The sequence below is a fragment of the Brachypodium distachyon genome, chromosome 4 (genome assembly GCF_000005505.3).
Source record: "Brachypodium distachyon strain Bd21 chromosome 4, Brachypodium_distachyon_v3.0, whole genome shotgun sequence".
In the NCBI taxonomy this organism is placed as follows: domain Eukaryota; kingdom Viridiplantae; phylum Streptophyta; class Magnoliopsida; order Poales; family Poaceae; genus Brachypodium; species Brachypodium distachyon.
The window spans coordinates 37,137,341-37,159,287 of NC_016134.3; the positions used below are offsets into that span (position 1 = coordinate 37,137,341).

The 21,947-nt window shown below is 43.1% G+C and overlaps 1 protein-coding gene and 1 pseudogene across 1 annotated transcript; both read left to right on the forward strand.

Annotated features, from left to right (window-relative positions):
• The first annotated feature begins 5,106 nt into the window (after positions 1 to 5,106).
• On the forward strand, positions 5,107 to 9,924 carry LOC100834358 (annotated as a pseudogene).
• Positions 9,925 to 12,759: 2,835 nt separating this feature from the next.
• On the forward strand, positions 12,760 to 19,103 carry LOC100834659 (O-fucosyltransferase 35). The gene is made up of 9 exons (XM_003578144.4): positions 12,760 to 13,551; positions 15,396 to 15,530; positions 15,619 to 15,688; positions 15,776 to 15,846; positions 15,929 to 16,017; positions 16,115 to 16,247; positions 16,311 to 16,543; positions 17,614 to 18,090; positions 18,303 to 19,103. The coding sequence occupies exons 1-9, from the start codon at positions 13,057 to 13,059 to the stop codon at positions 18,502 to 18,504; spliced, it is 1,905 nt and encodes a 634-aa protein (XP_003578192.1). The 5' UTR covers positions 12,760 to 13,056; the 3' UTR covers positions 18,505 to 19,103.
• The last annotated feature ends 2,844 nt before the right edge of the window (positions 19,104 to 21,947 follow it).

Genomic DNA, 21,947 nt, shown 5'->3' on the forward strand with positions numbered 1-21,947 from the left:
GCCCAGAATTGAAAAATAGTAAGGATCGAACTGATCACTTAAGTCTACTTCACTGACACTTCAATGATTATATGGAAAGCACTGGAGCACTTGCATAGCATACAAGAAGGCATACCGCTCTGGATTGAAATCCCTTAGTACTTTCAGAATTATGTTCAATCCAGAGAGAACCGAGAAGCCGTTTGATCCTGTCCGCGGTGGGTCTGTGCAGGCTCTGCGGGTGAAAACCCTTCATCGATTTGGTCAGTGCCGGCGACAACAGCGTCCTCGGACGTCGCTCCTTTCTTGAAGGCGTCGTCATGTAGCCCTACTACATCCCACCCTTTGCGGACGAGGTGCTTCCGAGCGAAAGCTCAGATTCAGTTTTCGGATTGAGTAACGGTGGCGTCTTCGGACGTCGTGTCCTTCTTAGAGGCGTTGCCTTTGGAGCCCTCATCTTGCGGGGGAGGTTGCTCGTAGCGGTTGGTCCGGTTGGGGTCTTGGCCAGGGATGGCGGCTTCGAGCGGCACGGGCCAGTCGACGCGCGAGTTGTTCTTGTCGGGGCAGCCTCTTCCTTGCTCCGGTCGTCGAAAAAGCCAAGTTTTGCCTACCTTCTTCTAGCGATAGGATATGCTCCCTATTCGGTGTCGTTGGAGCGAGAGGGGGATTCGCTTTGTCAATTGCGAGTTGTTCTTCGGTTGTGTCCTTTGTTTGCTCGTAGTCCGGGTTTTTCGCACAGCTTTCCTAGAATAAGCCTTGCATTGTATGGTTTTTAGGCCCGGTTTTCCTTATAAACAGGGTCAATTCTCTCTTTCGAGCGATGGAAATCGACCGTCTTTTCCTCAGAAAAAAAAGAGATGAGAGGGGAGGGCGGGAAAGGACCGCTGGCGAGATCGAGGGCAGCGGGGACGGAGAGGACCACCAGCACCGTGACCAGCAGCCGGAGGAGGAGGGCGGGAGGGCAGGTCGTACCTGCAACGGCAGCTAGGTCTCGTGCGGGACTCGGGAAGAACCTCTATCGGGCGTGGTCGCTCGAGACGAAGAGCCAGGGTAGCTTTTTGTAAAATAAAATAAAAACTAGCAGAGTGCCGTGCACTGCCACGGCTCGCTGCACTGCGCTCCGCTCTTGTTTGGACAATTCTTCACATATTTGAAGAGATAGTTACTTGCTCATGCGATGCCATGTGCCACTTCGTTCGTATTCTCTGTGTAGGCGGTGGATTTAGGTTTTCATTATATTTTGTGATACTCCTACATCCCACTGACATGTATCAGCAATGAAATAGGCCAATATGAATGTAGTAAAACTAACAAATTTTGCAACAATCAAATACCTAAAATTACAGGTAAGTCATTTGTTGTGCAAACTGCATAGTATCCATGAAACCTTGATCTCGTTCCGTTTGCAAATATTCATCGTTATTTCACTTAACAACAGCGACAAATCACTGCATACAGCAGTTAGTACAACACCAACTTCCCTCCTCTCCAAGGGGTGCTGCTACAGTGAAATTGCTCCAGTACACGTCACCACGAGCCTTTACCCCTTCCATCCGACGTCCAAATGCAATCCGGCGGCTGAGGTTGAAACCGACGCAAAAGAATTCTCAGTCCTTCCATGACCTCCTTCTTCCAGCAGACTGTGCTCTGTAGTTTACAGTGCATTCAACCATGGAAGCATCCAGCTAAAAAAAAAGAAAAATCTGAACTGAGAAATGTAAACAAGAAACAATATCCTAAAGAAGAGATCGGCAACTATGTCCACATAAAAAAACACGCGGGAGCATCGGCAACTATGCCTAGCATGTTCTGAAGATAGCATATAGAAGAACTGCCACACAGCAATATAGTTCCAGATCGCATAAGTGAACTGAGCATGAAACATCATACTAAATTTCTCTGAACAATTAAAAGTTCCAATTGTCATTGAAATTTTATAGAAATTCTGTTGCAACAAGTGCTTCTACTGAACATTCAATCAAGTACTGAACAAATTGCAGCTTTTTCTCCTCCACGGCCGGCGGTGCCCAACAGTGTGCTCGTCTTCCCCTCCTCCGTGTGAAGGTGCAGCCTCTTCCCTCTGCTCCTTGCCGTGGCACGGTGGCGCGAGCAGATCTCATCCCGGTGAGCCCCTCCCTTTGCTCTGTGGCACGAGAAGATCTCACCCCGGCCCATCCACTCATCTTCCCCAGCACCACAGCGACGACCATATCACATCTTCCATCTGCTCCAGTGGAAGCACCCCTCTGCTGCCCCATCTGCAGATGCGGCGGCACTCCCCTCCTCCATCTGCTCCCGCCTCCGTGTCTGGTTCCGATTTGTGCCGCCGTTGTCCCAGCTCCGCGCTTGCGCTGCCTCCATCTACGGACACGGGGCGAGCGACGAGTCTGCGGACGCGGGGGCGCTTGACAAACTACGAAAACGCGTGGTGAAGGGAACGGTCCGTATTTTTTAGATAGGTAGGCATAGATATAGATTTCGTCATAAACAAAACCCAAGATCAGTATGAAGGTGCGGGTAGGTTTTATCGAATCTTTACAACAATCGCAACAAAGAGAAGATGTTGGTGAAGACCGTTGATATCGATTCCCGCAGCTAAGATTATACCTTCCAACCGCGAGAATTATCCCTCCCGTCCGAGAATCAAAAGCACGATCCCTCTGCCGGTATCCACACGTACGGAATCACCAATTCAGCATTACTTCGGCGTCCAGAACGAAGAACTACCGGAGACTAATTGTGGAACAATGAGAATGGGTATGAGAGAGAGGGCAGCCTTGCAGCCCACAGCCTTGCAGTTATTGTATATTTAACTTGTGGACTAACCCATAGTATGTATATGTTACTTGGTTAAGGGTTAGGTGATACATATGGGAGAGTTTTGAAGGAGAACAACTTTTATAGTCCATATGGAGACGGTCATCAAGGATTGAATTGTGCAAGTTCAAGATGAGCATACAAAGAGAATACATGCTTGAAACTTGCCATCAAATCCCTCCATTTCATAAAGGTTGGCGTATTTTGTTTCGTTAATACAAGGCTGAAAGGGCATTTCTCTCCTAAGTGGTTTTGGTGGTGATGACAACATGTTGTGTGGATTAATCGTGCATTAAGTATCTCAGATTTGATATCAAATGACGCAAAACGATTCAATGCCCTCATGATTGGAAAAGAAGCGTAGTGGAGTTTAGCGGCCTTTTCATTTATTGAGTCGTAGGAACTCCGTACTATTAAGAGGGAGTCCACATGAGAAGGTAATGGGTGAATCGCTTTTCACGTACACAAACATAAATCTTGCACCCACATAAAGCCTACCCAAAACTGAGAGAGAACAATTTCTTTATCTAGCTGTTGTGCTTGTGTTTGCCCAGTTCCAGAAGTTCCGGGCAATCGGAACTTCCACCCTACCTCCGGACCAGCTCCGCGACACTACTGACTAGAGCGTGGTTTTGCGGAGGTTGGACCCGAGCTTGGCCGGAATTTCCGGTCACTCGGAACTTCCAATGATCAGCGGAAGTTCCGCCCCTGGAACTCGCAGTGCATAAGGGTTAGATTTTGGGAAGTCCATATAAATAAACATTTGTCCCCAACGGGTATTCTGCCCGAGCACGAAGCCAAGAACAGCCCACTCTCTCCCAAGAACTCCATAAGCTTAAATCTACTAGATCTTCATCCATAGAGCTTCCCCCTTGTTGATTCTTTGAGGATTAGAGGAGAAGAGCTAGATCTAGGGATTCACCAAGTGACAAAGTTGATTCTCCTGGTTTTTCTTGTGGATTTCGTTTCTCTTGGACATTTGGGAGCCCTAGAAGGAAGTGGTTGCCTTGAGCTCTCTCTTGGTGTGAGGAGCTCAGGGATTGGATTGGGAGCATCCAATTCAGTTGTGGAGCTAGCCTCAGTCAAATTTGTAAGGGTTTCGACTTCGCCACCAAGGAAGCCGCTAGTGGAACTCACCTCACCTTTGTGGTGTTGTGAGAGCTCATCCCACCTTTGTGGTGTGGTGAGTTGGAGAATAGAGTGAGTCTTTGTGTCGCCTCTACCTTTTGTGGTAGAGCACTCCTCCAAACGAAGACGTACACCGACCCCAATATGTGGAACTCCGGTGAAATCTTCGTCTCCCGTGTGGTATCAATTCTTACCCTTTACATTCTTGTTATCTATTATTGCTTCGGCTATTGCACTTTAGAGAATCTAGTGAGCCTTAGAATTAAGTGCTTTGTATCTTTCAAGAAAGAAAAAGAAAAGGTTAAAATTTGTTAGCCGCCTATTCACCCCCCCCCCCTTAGCCGACCATACCGATCTTTCAAAGGCTTTGACCGATGAAAACTCCATTGTTATGTGTTTTTTCATACATGAAATTTATACCAATGGATCTGTCTTTAAAAGTTCTTGCTAATGATCATGGTTCCATATCATATAACTTACATATTAATAGAGTAATTCTTGGTCCAAAGCTTGTCTTAACGAACAAAATACGCCAACCTTTGTGAAAAGGAGGGAGTATTTTGTTGTAATGGGCATGTGAAGATGTGATTAACGTTAGGTCTCCCACATTGGAGTGTGGGGGAGAAAATTGAGAATATTCACTAAAGTGACTGTGACGAAGTGGAGAATTCCAACGTGAGACACGCATGAACGCCTACATCAACCTAATGTGGATTGCTCAAGGCAAAGGTATATCTTAGCTAGGTTTCCTAGTTTTACCGGTCTCAAGGATTTTGGTGTGAGACCGGTTTATAAGTTAGATAGCCATTCTATCAAGATGGGCTTTCGGGCGGTAGCTTGAACTTGTCGTGTGTATAGTGCTCAAACCAATGCACCAAATGCAAGACAAGAACATAAAAAATGCTCAAATCCCTCTCTCCCAAATGTCACCCAAATTAACAAATGTATTGGAGAAATTAAAGAGGAGGAACATAGAGGAGATTAACAAATGAACCATCCAAATAGATTTACAAACTCCCTTCAATTTGATGGGGAATTTGGGGCTTGGGGGAGGTGGAGAAAGCTCTCAAGAATTGGGAAATTTCGATCCAAGAAACTTTTTTTCCTGTTGGAGAAGAAGCCCCTTATATACGGGTTCCTGCGAATCTGCCCGTTGTGGCCAGATTCCACAGCCCGGAGGGCACCCGGAGGTTCCGGATGAAATCCGCTCGTCCCAAGTTTGGCTCCATGCTTGCCTCCTGTGGGTACGATGGCCGTGTTATCATCTGGATAGAAGGCGGTAAGGCTGATGAGGGGGTGCAGGCGTATACTTTCACCGAGCACAAGTCATCGGTCAACTCCATTGCATCGGCGCCTCATGAGCTTAGGTTGTGCTTAGCTTGTGGTTCATCTGATGATAGCATTTCAATCTTCACGGCTCGTTCTGATAGATCTTGGGACACCGCACGTATTGATTGGGCACATCCAGGTGTGGGTGATTTCTGTTTCTTGGGCTCCACCAATGGCCCATGGTTCTCTGATCACTACCGGACCTCCTCCTGGTCAGTTTGAGTATGTCAGAAACTTGCATCTGGTGGTTGTGATAACACGGTCCAAGTATGGAAGCTCACAAATGGAAGTTGGAGGATGGATTGCTTCCCTGCCCTCCAAATGCACAAGGACTAGGTGAGGGATGTAGCCTGGGCTCCAAACCTTGGCTCCTAAATCTACTATCGCCAGTGCCTCTCAGGATGGGATTGTTCTAGACCCAGGCAAAGGAAGGCGAACCATGGGAAGGCAGGGTTTTGCACGACTTCGAAGCCCCTGTTTGGAGACTGTCATGGTCACTTGCTGGCAATATTCTGGCTCTTTTTGATGGCAATAACAATGTGACCACTGTGGAAGGAAGCTGTTGACGGTGACCGTGGCCAGACGGCCCAGAGGCCAGGGTCCCGAACACAACCACACAAGAAGCACGGCCACATCCTCTCAGGAAAAAGAAAAGGAAAAGGAAAAAAGAAGCACGGCCACACCACGGGCATATCCATCGGCTTCCCAACTGAGACAAACAACACGCTACCTCTCCACCCGACCCAACCGGGACGTGACCCGGCGGGGAGCATGGCGTCGTCATCACCGCCGCCCCCCACCGCCGGCGCGCGGCCCAACCCCACCAGCTCCTCCTTTTCCACCGCCTGCCCGGGCTATCACATCTGGCTTTGCAGCGCGTATAGCTTTAGGGCTTTCGCCGTCTCTTTCCAGCAAAGGCAAGCGTGCCCCCTCACCGGATGCTCACGCCCATCGAGCCCCATCCGCTGCTCTCAAGGCTCAGGCGAGGTAGCGAATCCTCTTTTCATCCATCATTTCTAATCAAATTGTAATGTATGTGCATGGGTTTTGTTTTCTCTTGACTGGATTGGGGAAACTCTATCAGCTGTTCCATGGTGAAATCTAGGAAGTGAACTATAGTTGTTCTTAACCATGAGTGTTTGCTCGACAAGATGGTTTCTAGTTTGTACCTTGTTCGTTCGTTTAGGGACCAATTGTTCGCAAGAAGAATTCCTGGTTGTTTGGACAGCATAATATCCGCTTAATAATGATGGAATAATTTCAATTTCATGTTTCAAGACATATTAACAGTATCCTTGTGCCTCATATGGAAAATTAACCTGCTTTGTTTTTAAGAAAGTATGTGCATATTCTACCATTGGTGAAAATTTGTAAAAGTGTGGTGTTTAACTGTTAGTTGTTTTCCTGCTACCAGAAAATAAAAATTCTGAAACGCTGAATTTAAAATGGACTTTTAGTGTGAGAGTGGTAAGAATCAGCCAATCATGGTCTTTCTCTATTCTCAAAATCACAAAATTACATGCTTTTGTTGTACAGTGAAATGCATATCTGGAATTCATACATATTCCTGAAATTCATATTGCACTCTTGGGAATGTAATTGATGGAAGGCTTGAGATTTTGTGAATCTTCATAGGTGGTGACTGTTAGCATAGGTGCACCCGTGTGAAAAAATAATTTTAACCAATGCAAAAAAAACACTAAAAAAAACTACACGTATCAATGTTCAAGTCTTCTATGTGCATGTAAATTTTTCATGCAAAACCAATTAGTTTTGATATCCGTGTAAAAAGACAAGTTCAGTGAGTGTCTGCTTATTAGTGCACTGATTTTCTTCCCTGGACATAAAAATGTTCCTATTGACATGAAATGTACAGGCACATGCTTAATTGTTTTAAATATTAAAACATGTACAGGAGCCAAAACGTTCCTTTTCCCATTTGATGTTTATGCTTATCTGCATTTCCTTTCTAGGTTGACGCGGTTAATATTGAAGAAGCCAAACAGGCACAGGGAGCTTCCACCGGTATGATGTTTGTGGCACTATTAAGTTCGCTTCACCAACTTGTGTTTTTTCTCCCTAGGCCTGAATTGTTTTGTTCTTTTCTTTTATACAGGCCCAAGATATTATGACAAAGATTTGTTGCCAAGTTTTTCACCTAAAGAGTATTCACAACTAACTGTAAATCCAAAGACTGAAATTAGTACATCTTTCTTTTATCTTGTTTCCATGGGACAGTCTTTAGGATTTCATGTACATGCATTTCATGAGCCTAAGAGTTGAACCTGCAATCTGCACAAGAATGTACTCAGAGAGGGAGAAATTTATTTGTGGTACTTATCCAATTAGGAGATAAGATGTCATGTGTCGTAGTTATCCAATTAAGAGATAATGTGTCATCTGTCTTAGTTATCTGGTTAGAAGATCTTCAAATAAGGAGACAAGATCCCTGTTGTTAGGAAAGATGTGATTAGTTCTCTAGGATCCAAGTTATCCATATAGAAGAGGGTGCTTTCATCCCATATCAATCAAGCAATGGATGCTGAGTTTATTTAATATTCTTTGCGTATTTTTTAGCCTTGTTATCCCGTAATGATCCAAGATCATTCCACAGAAGATCTTACAGAGGTTGGTGCTCTATTGTTTATCTGACTTCGCTTGAAGATAGTGCTTTATGCAAAGAATTGTTGGCAGAAAAAGAAACCATTGCTTGGGTTCGACGGGAGACTAGGGCTGAGCTATTGTATACTAGCATAGAATTGCAGTGCGAGTAATAACGTTGCATGTATTACAGGAGAACACTTTATCATCTCTCTTCTTTAGTGTAATGAATGTCAGTTTTAAGCTCCCAGCCTTTCTCAGGAACCATTATACCAACATTTCTTTTGCCCAAAATTATACGAATACTTGCAAGCGCATACTTGGTTTACTCTTTTAATCTTATGTTATAAAGTGATAGTCCATCGTTCCTCATGTATTATTGCTGGTCAGGTTGCTAGAAAAACTGAAGAGATATGGTGCCGCTGGAGTTTTGTCATATGGACTACTTAATACCGTATATTATGTCACAACCTTTTTGTTAGTTTGGTAAGTCAAGGCATGCTTCTGTGATACTTTGCTGGTTTTTAGAATAACTTTTTACCTTTCTGTAACCATTACTTTCAGAAGAAACATTCATTTTTTGTACTTCAAAATGTAAAGCTGTCAATTCATTGTTCACGAGAAAGAGGGCACTAATTCACTTAAATACTTGTTTCACTTCGTGCATTTCCATGAGCCAAAACAACTGCAGATGCAACGGAGTCTGAATGATTTACTTTTCAGGTTCCATTTATCTCCTGCTCCTGGCAGGATGGGTTATGCTGCAGCAGTGGAGAGGTAATGGTTGTGAAATCTGTCCTTTTACTATTGCAGTTCTCACAATAATGTGTTCTATACCGTCTACTACAGGTTCATTAAATTAATGGCAATGGTGTGGGCTGGCAGTCAAGTTACTAAAGTTCTTCGTGCAGGAGGGTGAGTCAGTATCCAACTTAGTAAATTTAATCGTTGTAGAACCTGTACCAAAACCAGGGTGGTGGAATCTAGTTGTTTCACTTTTGAGGAGAACAGAAGTACATTACTGATCTGCATGACCGGAGTACGTTTGATCCCTGTGGGTGAAATATTAATTTCGTGGGTAGAATCTGGTCTCACACCCTCCTTGACGAGATACCGCAGGGCTCCTCCCTACTGGTCTTTTTTTTAATTAAAAATTGTACTAGAAATGAAATACTGTACAAAAATAACAGGATTACAAGAAAGCTCCATGCCAGGAATTCGAAGTAGAATAATCCTTTTGCTTTGCTCCAATCACGCAAGATCACCAGATCACTAGTGGGGTCTAGTTATGTACTAGCTATCACTGGCTCCTTGAGGAACACCTCAGGTATGAACCTGTTCTGATTTCGAAAATTGACTCTTTGGTTTACTCCAGAGCTCTTGCACTGGCTCCTTTTGTTGATAGAGGGCTAACATGGTTCACTGTCAAGTTCAACTTCCAGTCAGAAGGAAAGGTAAAACATGAGACCTCATGGACAGCAATTTCTTCAAATTTAAAGAAATGGTATAGTGTTACATTTATTCATCACCGATCATCTAATGTGTCCCGTGTTACATTTACCATGTTGCAGGCATTTGCTACAATCGTAGGGTTATGCTTTGGACTTGCTGCTCTCGTGTTCTTTGGGTTGACAGTACTTTGGGCATAGTGCATCTGCTGATGATGACAGTTGAGGAATCGTGGCAAGATGCCCAAAGTACTGTTAGTTGGCACTTCAGTACCGATGGGCTTCCTCCACCTTTCCCCTCTTTTAAAAGAAGAACAGAAAAATAAGGCTTACAAGAGAGACAGCACCTTCAGCATAAAATATTCCTGTATCAAGATCCTATAAGGGGTGCGTTTTTCAGATCTTCCAATGGAAACAGTCTGTAGCGGAAATAAAATATGTTCTGATGTTAACACAATAACACAGCATCTGGATTCAAACATGTTGACGCTCTTCTTCTTTTTTTCTTTGCACAAAATGTTGATGCTCTTCTGCCAGGCTTATACTTAACTGCTGTAATTTCCATGGAACAAGCTATTGCACTGTGTGTGTTTTCTGAAGACATAAACTGTTTTTTTTCTGAGTAATCACCGCAGCAGGATGGTATTACACGAGAGAGTTGGTTCTGCCAGACACGAGCGGGCTATCTTATGCTCTGGCTTCTTAAACTGAAGTGTCCAAATTGTGAGATCGGAAATGATGTTACAAATGGTTACAGGGGAATGTCGAGCTGCTGAAATACTTTTGCGTTCCATTTCCGGCCGAGCAAGGACGACCATCACCGCCACTCCAATACTAGAGGCCTTTGCACGGACCACGGAACGGCTACAAAGTAGAAATTCCGAGGATCAGCCGAACCCGGTGCAGCCTGGTTCCGGCCGCCCAGTTGGCGGTACATCCGAACCTTTTCCGGAGGGACAGCAACAGTCTGTACATTCTCTCGAAAGATAGATTCTTGCCAAGTAAAAGTCTCGCATGTTAAGCCGCAAGTGGCAGTAAAACAAATGCAGAAATGCTCCAATGAGCGACAGCTCGTGAGCTCGATTCCAAAGACGGGAAGAGTACAGGTAGGAAAGCCAGGTACACGTGAAATTATCTTCTTCCCTAATCTGCACGTCAACCAGCAGTACAGACAGCTCCCCACAAAGTAAACGCCCCCTGCTTGCTGCCTGCCTGCCTGCGTTCGCCGCCGCATGCAGCACAGCACAGTAGTCGCGAAAGCACGCGTACTGCCGTTCGGACAATTCCGGCCTTTTACGTCAAGCTGGAAAATAAATAAATAAGGGTGTGACTACTAGTGGTTGGGGCGGGCCGCTGGCCTAGGTGGAAGAAAAATAGATTGTAATGAAGCAAATAAACAATATAGGAGTACTGGAACTCATAATATCTTTGACTTAAAAGAGAACGTAAATGTGTTTGTATGGTATACAAATTTGTGTATCTTCGGGACTAATTTCCTGTGTGACTGAAAAGACAAAAATATTAGGTTGAACTACATGTTGTTGTTGCTCTAGTTTTATAAGAATATTTAGAGATGTGGCATCTAATTTTTCATGTAATCAATGTTGACAAATGGATGGTCACATGCTATTTGGTTTGAGAAGTGAGCATGAGAAGACATGGTTTCAAAAGTTAGACACACCAATGGTGGTTTAATATCTTTCATCTTTTGAATTACATCTGCACATTTATTATGAGCTTTCCATGCCGAAATGATGAGAGACTGAGAGTAGAGGGGACATGGCTTGGTGAATTGGTTGACGTTTGAGGTAATGTTATGACGAGAGTGACTTGAGATAAATAAAAGAAATTATGTTTTTGTCGCACACTGAGAAAATATGCATGTTGAGCTTGCAAACATCAAACGAATTTTAGTGGGAATTAACTTGATGACGTGGACACTCTGTATGCAGAACTTAGTGGGATCAACTTAATGATGTGGACACTTTGCATGTTAAGTTTGCAAAAATTATTAAATGAATCCTAGTGGAAATCAATTTGATGACATGGTAGCTTACATGTTGAGCTTAGTGGGAATAAAGTTGATGATATGTACATTTTGCATGTTAAGCTTGCAAACATTAAATGAGTATTAGTGGCGAACAACTTTATAGATATTATAGATATGAATATGAAATATGAATCGCACGTCAAAAAAAGATACTCCCTCTGTCCTACTTTATGGGGGCATATTACTACCTCCGTCCAACAATACCGGCGTATTAGCTTTCCTTTGACTTATGGTTTGACCACAAATTACTCTAATAATATATAATATACGACATAAATTGATATCCATTATATTCCTATTTAACGATATTTGCTTATGGTTATGATTTTGATCATATTAGTCACATATTAATGGAGTAATTTGTGGTCAAAGGTTTGGTCAACCAAAACCTAATATGCCAGCTAGTTTCTTCACCTACTAGGGCAGCCTCGTGGGACCAAATTTTGGACATAAATTCCCCTTCATGCTTTTCGGAAGAAAAGAGAAACAATGTGTGCAGTGCATACAGGCTTAGAAGAAAGAGAGGGCGTTGTTGCACCTTTTGCCTCGTGAAGGGACACTGGAGATGCATGCATGCAGGCTTGGAATAGAAAAATAAGGACATTTGTGGCAATCAAACAACAAAAAAGGCTACACGCCTCTTAATGCTGGACTGAAGAAATCAAACAACACATCTCCTAAAATAGGACGTCTCTTAAAGGGAGTAACCATGAGGCTAGTCATAGTGTAAGTAATTTAGGTAGTAACATAAGATGCTAACTAGACATTTTCGTGACATGACATGGTATTAAATGAAGAAAAAGAGAAAGGTGGTAACTAGATATGTTATCATAACATCACACAAATCAAGACAAGATGAGTATACAACCTAATAGATGACACTATGCATACAACACATATATGTTAGGGCATGTACAATGGTTGATAAGACTGCCTTATCTTAGCCGTGACACATCAATTAGAAAAAACAACAAAACATGTTGTACAACGGGTTATCTCTTATTGTTATATCTTAAAATTAATTTTTAGATGAATAAAATTAACTAAATAAATACTAAGAAAAGACAAAATCTAGTACAATGTGAAATTTGTCTTATCATTCTTGTGAAGAGATCATCTCTTAATTAAGAGAAAGCTTGTGCATTTTCTTAATTTCTCTCTCTCCCACATCAGATTTTATCCTACGTGGCATCGTCAAGAGAAGACTGACGTCATCCCATTGTACACGCCTTTACTATCCATCCACTGTGGAGGTACTAACTTAGTAACATATACTCTAATTTACTCACCGTCACGAGCAGGGTGAATCGACTAAGCCAAATCAGTCGACTTGGAATAAATAAATCCGCGCGAGTTGGCAGCGCCCCGTAATTGACTCCTCCGTTCTGACGGTTTCCTATGGCATGCGTAATCCCACACCCGGATTCCCACTACGCGCCTCACGTCGACGACTCGTCCTGCCGTCTCCTTCACGCGTCATCTTCGTTCGCCGCTTCAGTGGCTTAGTCCACTCCCACCTTCCCGTCGCGTCCCAACCGAACAAAGGCAAGGTCCATTAATGGCGCCTCCGCTGATTTAGCCTCTCTCATGGTACCAATAGTCCGCGTGGGGACTGGGGGTGCCGGGGGAGAGTGAAGGCAGCGCGACTTCAGGGTCGAGGAGTTGGACTGCGTCTGCTTGCCTTGCTGGAGCTCCCACCGCCACATGGGCTACCAACCCAAGCACGGCGGCGGAGGCCCGGGGGCCGCAGGAGGCGGCGGCGACCTCCTGCCGCGCTTGCATAGCCCCCGCGTCGCCGGAGGAGGCTACATGACCCGCCGCGCCAACTCGTTCAAGCGCTGCCCCGGCGGCGAGATCGAGCTCCAGATCGGCTCCCCGCGCTCGCCGCGGACCGAGTGCGTCGGGAGCCCGCCCGCCGAGCCGTCGGAGGCGTCGTCGTCCAGTACCTACGCCTCCATCGGCTCGGCCGCCGGGGGCGGCGGCGGCGGCCTCCACCACCAGCAGCACCTTCGGTTCCGCCTCTTCAAGCGGCCGGGCTCCAGTGGTGGTGCCGGCGAGGTCGTTCTGGGGCTGGGGATCCGGGAGAGGAGGAAGCTCGGCAACCTGCTGTTCTTCGCGTTTTGTGGCGTCTGCCTGATTCTCGGCGTCGCCAAGATCTGGGCGGGCGGCTGGTTCGGGCTTCCTGGCGATGATTTGCAGGTATGGACTATGGAATCTATAAATTTCATTCTAATTTTTACTTATAGCTGCCATTCTTCATTAGGATCAACAGCATGTGACGTTCGAAGAAAGTTGCATTTTTGCACTGAACGTAGGAGTACATTTTAGTTCTTATCACCAATACATGGTGCCTACTAATGCTGTTGCCCACCAACCGAGAGGTCTCAAAGACTAGATTAATGAGAAGTATGCTAACTTTCTACATTCACTTGCCATTCTTGCATTTTTTTTATGATCCTTGGCATTCTGAATTGCAACCTTGCAATTCGGACATCTGAGTAGCCTCCTAGTTCCTATCATAATTTAACATTCTGGACAAGTCAAGTAAAGTGGAAAGAGAGATCTTAGGGAATCTGATTCTGATTGTTTGACACTGAAAAAGTAGCAAGAATCTGAACAGGTTTTAGCACAATGGAATGTGATGCTCAAGATATTGGCCTTCTTGAAGAAGTCCGAGGTCGGGCTTTATCCTATTCTAGGCTTTATATTCTAGAATGGAACTTCTTAAATAGGGATCATTTAGGTGACACTTAGCATTTTTAGGATGTTCCACTCGTTGGAGGCTTGTAATCCTTTGCCGGTTGGTTTACTATTGAAACACTTGTTGCTTTGGTGCTTGTTGCTGTTGGCAGTTGGTTGTTGTAGAGTTGAAGATCTTCTGGTCTATCCAAGTTTGGCACAGCATTCTTTATGCCCCTACGAAATACCCTTTTATTTTCTTGGACTAAATTGTAGGATGTATGCTTAGTTGGGCTTATTCAGGTCAACACTCATCTATTATAATTTCTCCCATATTCATCCTGTGCCGAGCCAGATTTTAGGGGTACCTTGTCGTGAGGTGGAAATGGGGAATCCGGACTGCAGTAAGCCCATGCTACCTAACCAGCGCCTTCCTTATCAAAGGATAAGCAAACATCTCATATCCACCACAACAATCAGCTTACCAGACCTGAATTATTTGAACTCCATTGATGAGTACAATTTTACCCATTCAAATTTTCCTTGTAAGAAATAGCTCTTCTTCTATCTGCTACAGTGCTTGGGCAATTCAAGTTTTAAGAAAACTAGTGCTTTTAGTATGCCTATCCAAGGTAGTTGTGAACTCCTAGATGAAGTTAGCTGCAAACTTGTGATATTGTATCTTTTCAAAGTGCAAATATACTTGGTGTAACAGTATGATTTTATCTTTAGTATTCAAAATTTTCATCTTTAGTACGGAGTATTAAGCAAGAAAATAATAGGATTGGAATAAATGCTAATAGTATGAAAGTGCACGCATCCACAATTGGGCAAATTTATTAGTAGGTAGCTATGTTCAATCAAGCAATATCTTGTTGAAAATTGCATCAGGTCTAAGCCAACCTAGCCAACCAGAATTAGATGGAGAGATAACTCCATGGTTGTTCATAGGAAGACATTCCATGACTGATCCTTTATACTTTTTTTGAGCTGTATGTTAAAATTTGGCGATTTGCCACCCGTTCTTGATTGTAGATATAAGTACCTGACATATGGGAAGCTGATGATAAATTCGATATGTCCACAAAGTATGGGTTGTACACTATGTGCTTTTACTGTAGCTCAAAATCTGCATCATAGACTCATAGTATTAGCTGCACATAACTACTATTATTCTTTTTGAAGTCTATGAATATGATGGCCTAATTTGCTTTTGTCAACATTGCATAAAAGTTTAATTTACTGGGCATTACTTTTTGTTAATCCAAGTTATCGAGTTAGTCTAGATCTCTAGATTATAACATTTAGTCAAGAGAACCTTTGGTATCAGAATGTAATTAGCTGTGTTTTATACATGCTTCTAGGATCTCTCTGTCTCCTTCTCCAGTGATAAAAGGCATCAAGTTAATCACTTTGGATACATGAGAGGGAAAGAGAGTGACAGGATGTTGATGACAGTGGAATCTAGGATTGGCGAAAGAGAAGGCATTGTGGCTGAGGCTAGTAATATATCGCTGATAGACCTGTTCCTTTGTTGACATGTTAATTAGTGAAAGGTAACTTTTTTCTTGTCTGTACTTCAAACAGGCCTCTGATGTCTGGTCTCACCCAAGCAGTGAACATTTCAGACAATGCATTGTCTCAAACTCACATAAAAGTAAGTTGGTTTAGATCCCATTAAAACATTTTTTATCTTTCTGTTCCTTCGTTAACTTGATATGGTTGCCTGTTCATAATTTTGTAGAGAATGATTCTCAAACAACTGGCTACGTTCTCATAAATGCAAATGGAGGTTTGAATCAAATGAGATTTGGGGTGTGATTACTATCCTATATATTGATCTTGTGTTGCCATTAATATTCTTCGGCCTGATATCTGTTCCTTTTTCATGCTGCAGATATGCGACATGGTTGCTGTTGCTAAGATCCTGAAGGCAACACTGGTTCTACCTTCACTTGATCATACATCCTACTGGGCAGACGACAGGTTGGCCCCTTTAACCTCAACATCTTCATCCCTAATCCTCTATAGCTTGTCAATTAACAGCGCTTCACTGTACCTTTATTGTTTCCCAATCCTGTAGTGAATTTAAGGACCTTTTCAATTGGAGACACTTCATTGACTCACTGAAAGAAGACATTGATATTGTTGAAATGCTACCTCCCGCATACAAGCAAATTGAGCCTATGGCCAAAGCTCCAATTTCCTGGTCAAAGGTTAAAACTAAACTTTTTTTAATCAATAAAGGTTACATCGAGCTCAGTATTTTATCCTGGCAGGTCAATTATTACAGAGATGAAATACTCCCTCTCTTGAAGAAACACAAAGTCGTTTACTTTACTCATACTGATTCTCGCTTAGCAAACAATGACCTTCCTAGTCATATTCAGAAACTAAGATGCCGAGTTAACTATAGATCTCTGAAGTATTCTCGTACAATTGAAGATCTTGGTGCTACCTTAGTTTCGAGAATGCACCAGGATGGAAGCCCGTATCTTGCTCTCCATCTAAGGCAAGTTCATTGCTCCTATGTTCATCTCAGGATGCTTCTGTCTGCACTTTCTTTATTGTCATTTTGATTGTCTACTAACATAGTTCTCTTAGTGGAGTTATTTTTTCCTTACTTATTATGCATTTTTTTTGGTAGTTGTAGCTGTCTCCAAAATATATATATGCAGCTAGAGTAGACAAGCCATTTGCTATGTCAGTGCACATAAATGAATTTATTAGGGCATGTATGTTGATCTCTTCAGTCAAAAGATAAGTGAGTTCATGAACCTTGAACTTGCAGTGAGTTCCATTGCAATGATATTTATTGATGAAATAGATTGCCTATCTAAATCACTAATCGATGCTCTTAGGTACACTATTTGATACAAATTTCACAAAATCATCTTGTGAACGAAGTTCTAGGTTGCTTCATCATTATCAAATTTTCTTGTGTAGTTCTACTCTTTTTCCTCCACTACATCAGCAAATGATGCCACAGAACTATGGTGTTCTGATGAAGCAGACTCTTAAGTCTTTTGTGTTATGTTGTTCTGATGAAGCAGACTCTTAAGTCGCCAGATCATACTATGTTGTTCTGATGAAGCAGCCTCTTAAGTCGCCACATCATATAGCCCATTTACTTGACCTATGTCGTGTTAGCGTCCCAGGCCCAGCTCCACACACTCGTTTCGTGTTCAGGCGTTTGGCGCATCCGGTCTAGCCCATAAGCGGAGAGTCCTCTCCATCCAAAAAGCCCGGACTGATGGGAAGATGGCTACTCTCCCTTATTTGCAGCCGTAGCCCCCTTCCACTAGCAAGGTGGGACTAAAGTCACTGGCAACGCCTAGTATCCTAACATGTCGACACTGTGAGTTGTAGTGCAGCTGGCAGCACTTCATCGGAATGCCTCTCTCTAGCTGTCAGATCTTCTCCCGTTCCTCAAGTTCCTGAAGTCCCCAATAACCCAATGTCTAGTTTTGTACCTGTATAGTGCTTGGCAGTGATCAATTGACCCAATCTTCATTATGAGCCACACTCCACCACTGCTGGAAAAAATGTAGGGATTTGCTAAAGGATATTTACATTTTGCAGGTATGAGAAGGATATGCTATCTTTTACTGGTTGCAGCCATGGCTTGACATCAGATGAAGAGCAGGAGTTACGTAAGATGCGTTTTGAGGTCAGTCATTGGAAAGAGAAAGAAATCAATGGAACTGAGAGAAGAAGTATGGGTGGCTGTCCTTTGACTCCAAGGGAAACTTCACTTTTGTTGAAAGGTTTGGGTTTCACACGAAGCACCAGAATTTACTTGGTTGCGGGTGAAGCTTTTGGCAATGGAAGCATGCAGGCACTGGTGGACGATTTTCCCAATATCTATTCCCATTCTACCCTTGCAACAAAAGCGGAGCTCGAGCCCTTCAAAAATCATCAAAATATGCTTGCTGGTCTTGACTATATTGTAGCTCTCCAGAGTGATGTCTTTATTTACACTTACGATGGAAATATGGCAAAAGCTGTACAAGGCCATAGACGTTTTGAGAACTTCAGGAAAACAATTAACCCAGATAGGTAACACATTTTCCTTGATTAAAGTGCTAGATGTGTATGGTCATTTTCCTTCTACACCAGAGTGACCTTAAGGCAATAGCCCCATTTTGTGTGTTACAAAGAAATAACCGTACAATCTTTGCCAAATGATTTTTTTTCTTTGATAACATAACATGTACTGTATCTTATGGTTTTGGGGTTTTCTGCTTAATGTCTAATTCCTTCTCTTGCAGGATGGGTTTTGTGAACTTGGTTGATGAATTTGATGAAGGAAGAATTCCTTGGGAGGAATTCAGTTCAGAAGTGAAAAGGTCACACAGTGATCGAACAGGAGCTCCATATTTTAGGGAGCCTGGAGAATTCCCAAAGCTAGAGGAGTCTTTCTTCGCTAATCCCTTGCCTGGCTGTATATGTGAGAAACATAGTGAACAATGAATGGGTAATCAAGTCCATTAGATGATTCTTTGACCAACCACTCCTCCCAGAAGACATAGGGTCCTCGGCTTCCTGCCAGCTCAGCCCTGATCGATGAATTTAGAGTCGAGGCATGGCACATTGCACCTCCATTTGAAGTGCTTCCCCTGCTGAAGTTCACTGGAAGAAAATTGACAGGTGTTCAAATTATGCAAGCAATTGACAATATGGCATGCCCTGCTGAAGCTCACTGGAAGAAAATTGCCAGCTGTTCAGATTATGCAAGCGATTGGCAATATGGCATTGGTAAATTAACTCCCTTGCAACCAGAGCATCTGGTTACCCGGCCTCTATTGCAACGACTTCGAATGGTATATAGTACGAACTACGCTGGAGTATGCACTTGGTGTTCCCATTATTGCTGCTCCTGTCTCCTGCTTGAGTTGTATTTTATGTAGACAACACTGGATATACACACATGTACAAAATGGGTGCGTTGTGCCCTTATGTGTGCTGTGTACAACTGAATATTTTTACACGTGTTTTATTGAGATATACGCAGAAGTAAATGGTAGAGATCTTGCCGAGGCTCGCATTGAGTCTGGTTTAAGTACTTCTGATGTTTATGTCTTATATTACGTGCATCTCTTTCTGATAATAAAGTGGGGATCTCCTCCTGGAAACTGGAATCACCAGATAACGTTCTGTTCACTGCCCAGTAAATTTAATTATAATATTACTACAAGTATGTATTATTTTCCCAAAGGAAAACGGAGTCAGACCTAAGAGCATTTTGCGGAAAGGACGGATACCGGATAATGAAACAGTAAATTTAAAAAGTGATTCGTGCATGAATCTCATTCACAAGAACAACACATCAACTTCTTAAATCTCAACACTAATTCATGAAGAATAGCAGCTTAACTTGCAATTAATAAAAGTAGTTCATACATAGGGTTAAGCCCGCGAATTTCTTATTGGCACTTTGACCGGGATGAAGTTATTTTCACTTGATCACTACCACGTAAGATTTGTGGACTGGCCTGTAAAAGATATTATTTTATTACAATAAATGTAATTGGCCCCATGGAAAAAAAAACTAGGAACTATTCTAGGGAGTGTATAAAGACATTTTTTAGCCTAAAACGTGCCCCTGTCAAAAACCTGTCATGTGTGGTCCCCAAGTAGAAGAACCATGTGTTTCCTCTTCCCCCTCATGTAGTCATGTTGTGGTCCCGTGTGGTACCAAAATATTCATCTTTCTCATTTTCCATTCCCGCCACCTTCTATGCTTTGTCAGATTTCCCTCATTTGTTCTATGAGAACTCCACACATGTACCAAAAGTTACTTTGTCAAAACTCATAGATCGATTAAAATCTCACGGTAGTTACAACCGAGTATGCTAAGCATTTAGCATGTACAATATATAGGTAGATGTAACTTTTAACATTCATAATTACATCTTACATCTAAAGATATGGAAAGTAACTCTTAACATTAAAACTACGTCTCTTTAACTTATACAAGTAACTCTTAGCATTAAAACTACGTCTCTTTAACTCATACACGTAACTCTCATACACTGAAACTACATACAGCAAAATTAGAGAGTAACTTTTAACCCAGAATTTACATCAAGCACTAGATAAAGTATAGATCCAACTTACCCGCAAAAAACAAAGTTTAGATCCAATAGAGAATGAAAAATATTATGAGGATGAACACACATGAGGCACAAGAGATGTCAGTAGCAATAGGCGCCTCCCCTATCAGAGGTGGTGAGGTGTGGCAGGGGAGATGTGGCCAAAATGCAGAGGTGGCAGCAATTTCACGAACCTAGACGAAGATGCCTCCATATCGACGAAGACAAAGGAGACATAAGTGTTTCAGCCCCCAAATCACTTCCCCCGATTGACCCGGCCGAAAACGAACACAACGAACAAATACTTCTTCGGATTAGGCGTGGAGACATGTCGCAGGCCACCATGGGGCATAGCTGAATCGGTAAGGGTCAACGATGGCCAACATTGAAGAGAGGGACTCGCCTGCGAAGAGAGACGCCTCTGTCCATCTCAATCTCCGGTCAGAATCGGCCGACCTCATTCCTGTGCTCTCTCTCTCCTGCTCACGGGTCTTTCCATCATGTCCGCCGACACGCTGCTTTGTCTGCCACGGCAGTGGCCGGCTGGCCGTTGAACAACAGCCAACAAGGGGGCGGTGGCCGTCGAGCAGCAGGCAGTACAGTGCGGCGGCATTGGCTGTAGAGCAGCAGGCAATAGGGGAACGATGGCGTTGCCCGAAGGGGAGGCAGTGGTGACGCCTTGGTAGAGAGCAGGGAGAAGAAAAATAACGAATGAGTGGATAAGGACCTGATGGATAGAAGGCGACTAAGGAGAACCGCCCGATCGCATCCGATGACTCATGTGCGTGAGCACCGCATAGGACAAGATCGAGCATGGGCACAAAAAGGAATTGCGAAAAACTAAACATAAATTAAAAAAATATTCAAAATACATATCCTAAACGCCAATTCTTTTTTGTGCCCGTGCTCGATCTTGTCCTACGCAGTGCTCATGCGCATGCGTCGTCGGATGCGATCAAGCGGTTCTCCTCAGTCACTTTCTATCCATCAGTTCCTCATTCACTCATGTGTCTACCTCTCCCTGCTCTCTACCAGGCGTCACCACCGCCGTCCATTGTTGGCTACGGCCAATGTCGATGTTCCCCTACTTCTCATAATATTTTCCATTCTCTGTTGGATCTAAACTTTGTCTAGTGCTTGATGTAAATTCTACTCGATGTAGTTTCGGTATATGAGAGTTATTTTTATGAGTTAAAGAGATATAGTTTTAATGTTAAGAGTTGTTTTCAAGTTCCTTCAATTAGGGCATATATTGTTTCTTTTGACCGGGCATTACTCCATCGACGTGTGACTCATGTGATACAAATCATAACTATAAACAAGTACTTTCGAATACAAATACAACGACATCAATTTTATTTCACAAAACATATATATTAATATACCAATTCTTGGTCAAAGGCTCGGTGAAAGGAAACAATATATGCCTTAATTTAAGGAAAGGAGGGAATACATGCTAATACTTAGCATAATTGGTTGTAATTTCTGTGAGCTTTTAACCGACCCGTGAGTCTGGACAAAGTAACTTTTAGTACATGTGTGGAGCTCTCATAGAACAAAAGGAGGAGGGAGATCTAGCAAAGCATAGGAGGTGGCCACGATAGAAAATGAGAAATATGGAAAAAAAATTGTACCGCACGGGACAACAACGTAAGAGGAAAGAGAAAGCACATGGTTCCTGCTACTTAGGGATCACACATGACAAGTTAGGGTTAGGAGGCCTAGAGGCCTAGACCAGCCCTAATTAAACCTTAGTTTGTGTAATACAACAATATATTTTTTGAAACAAACCTTGGTTCTCACATCTAATTTCTGTTATTC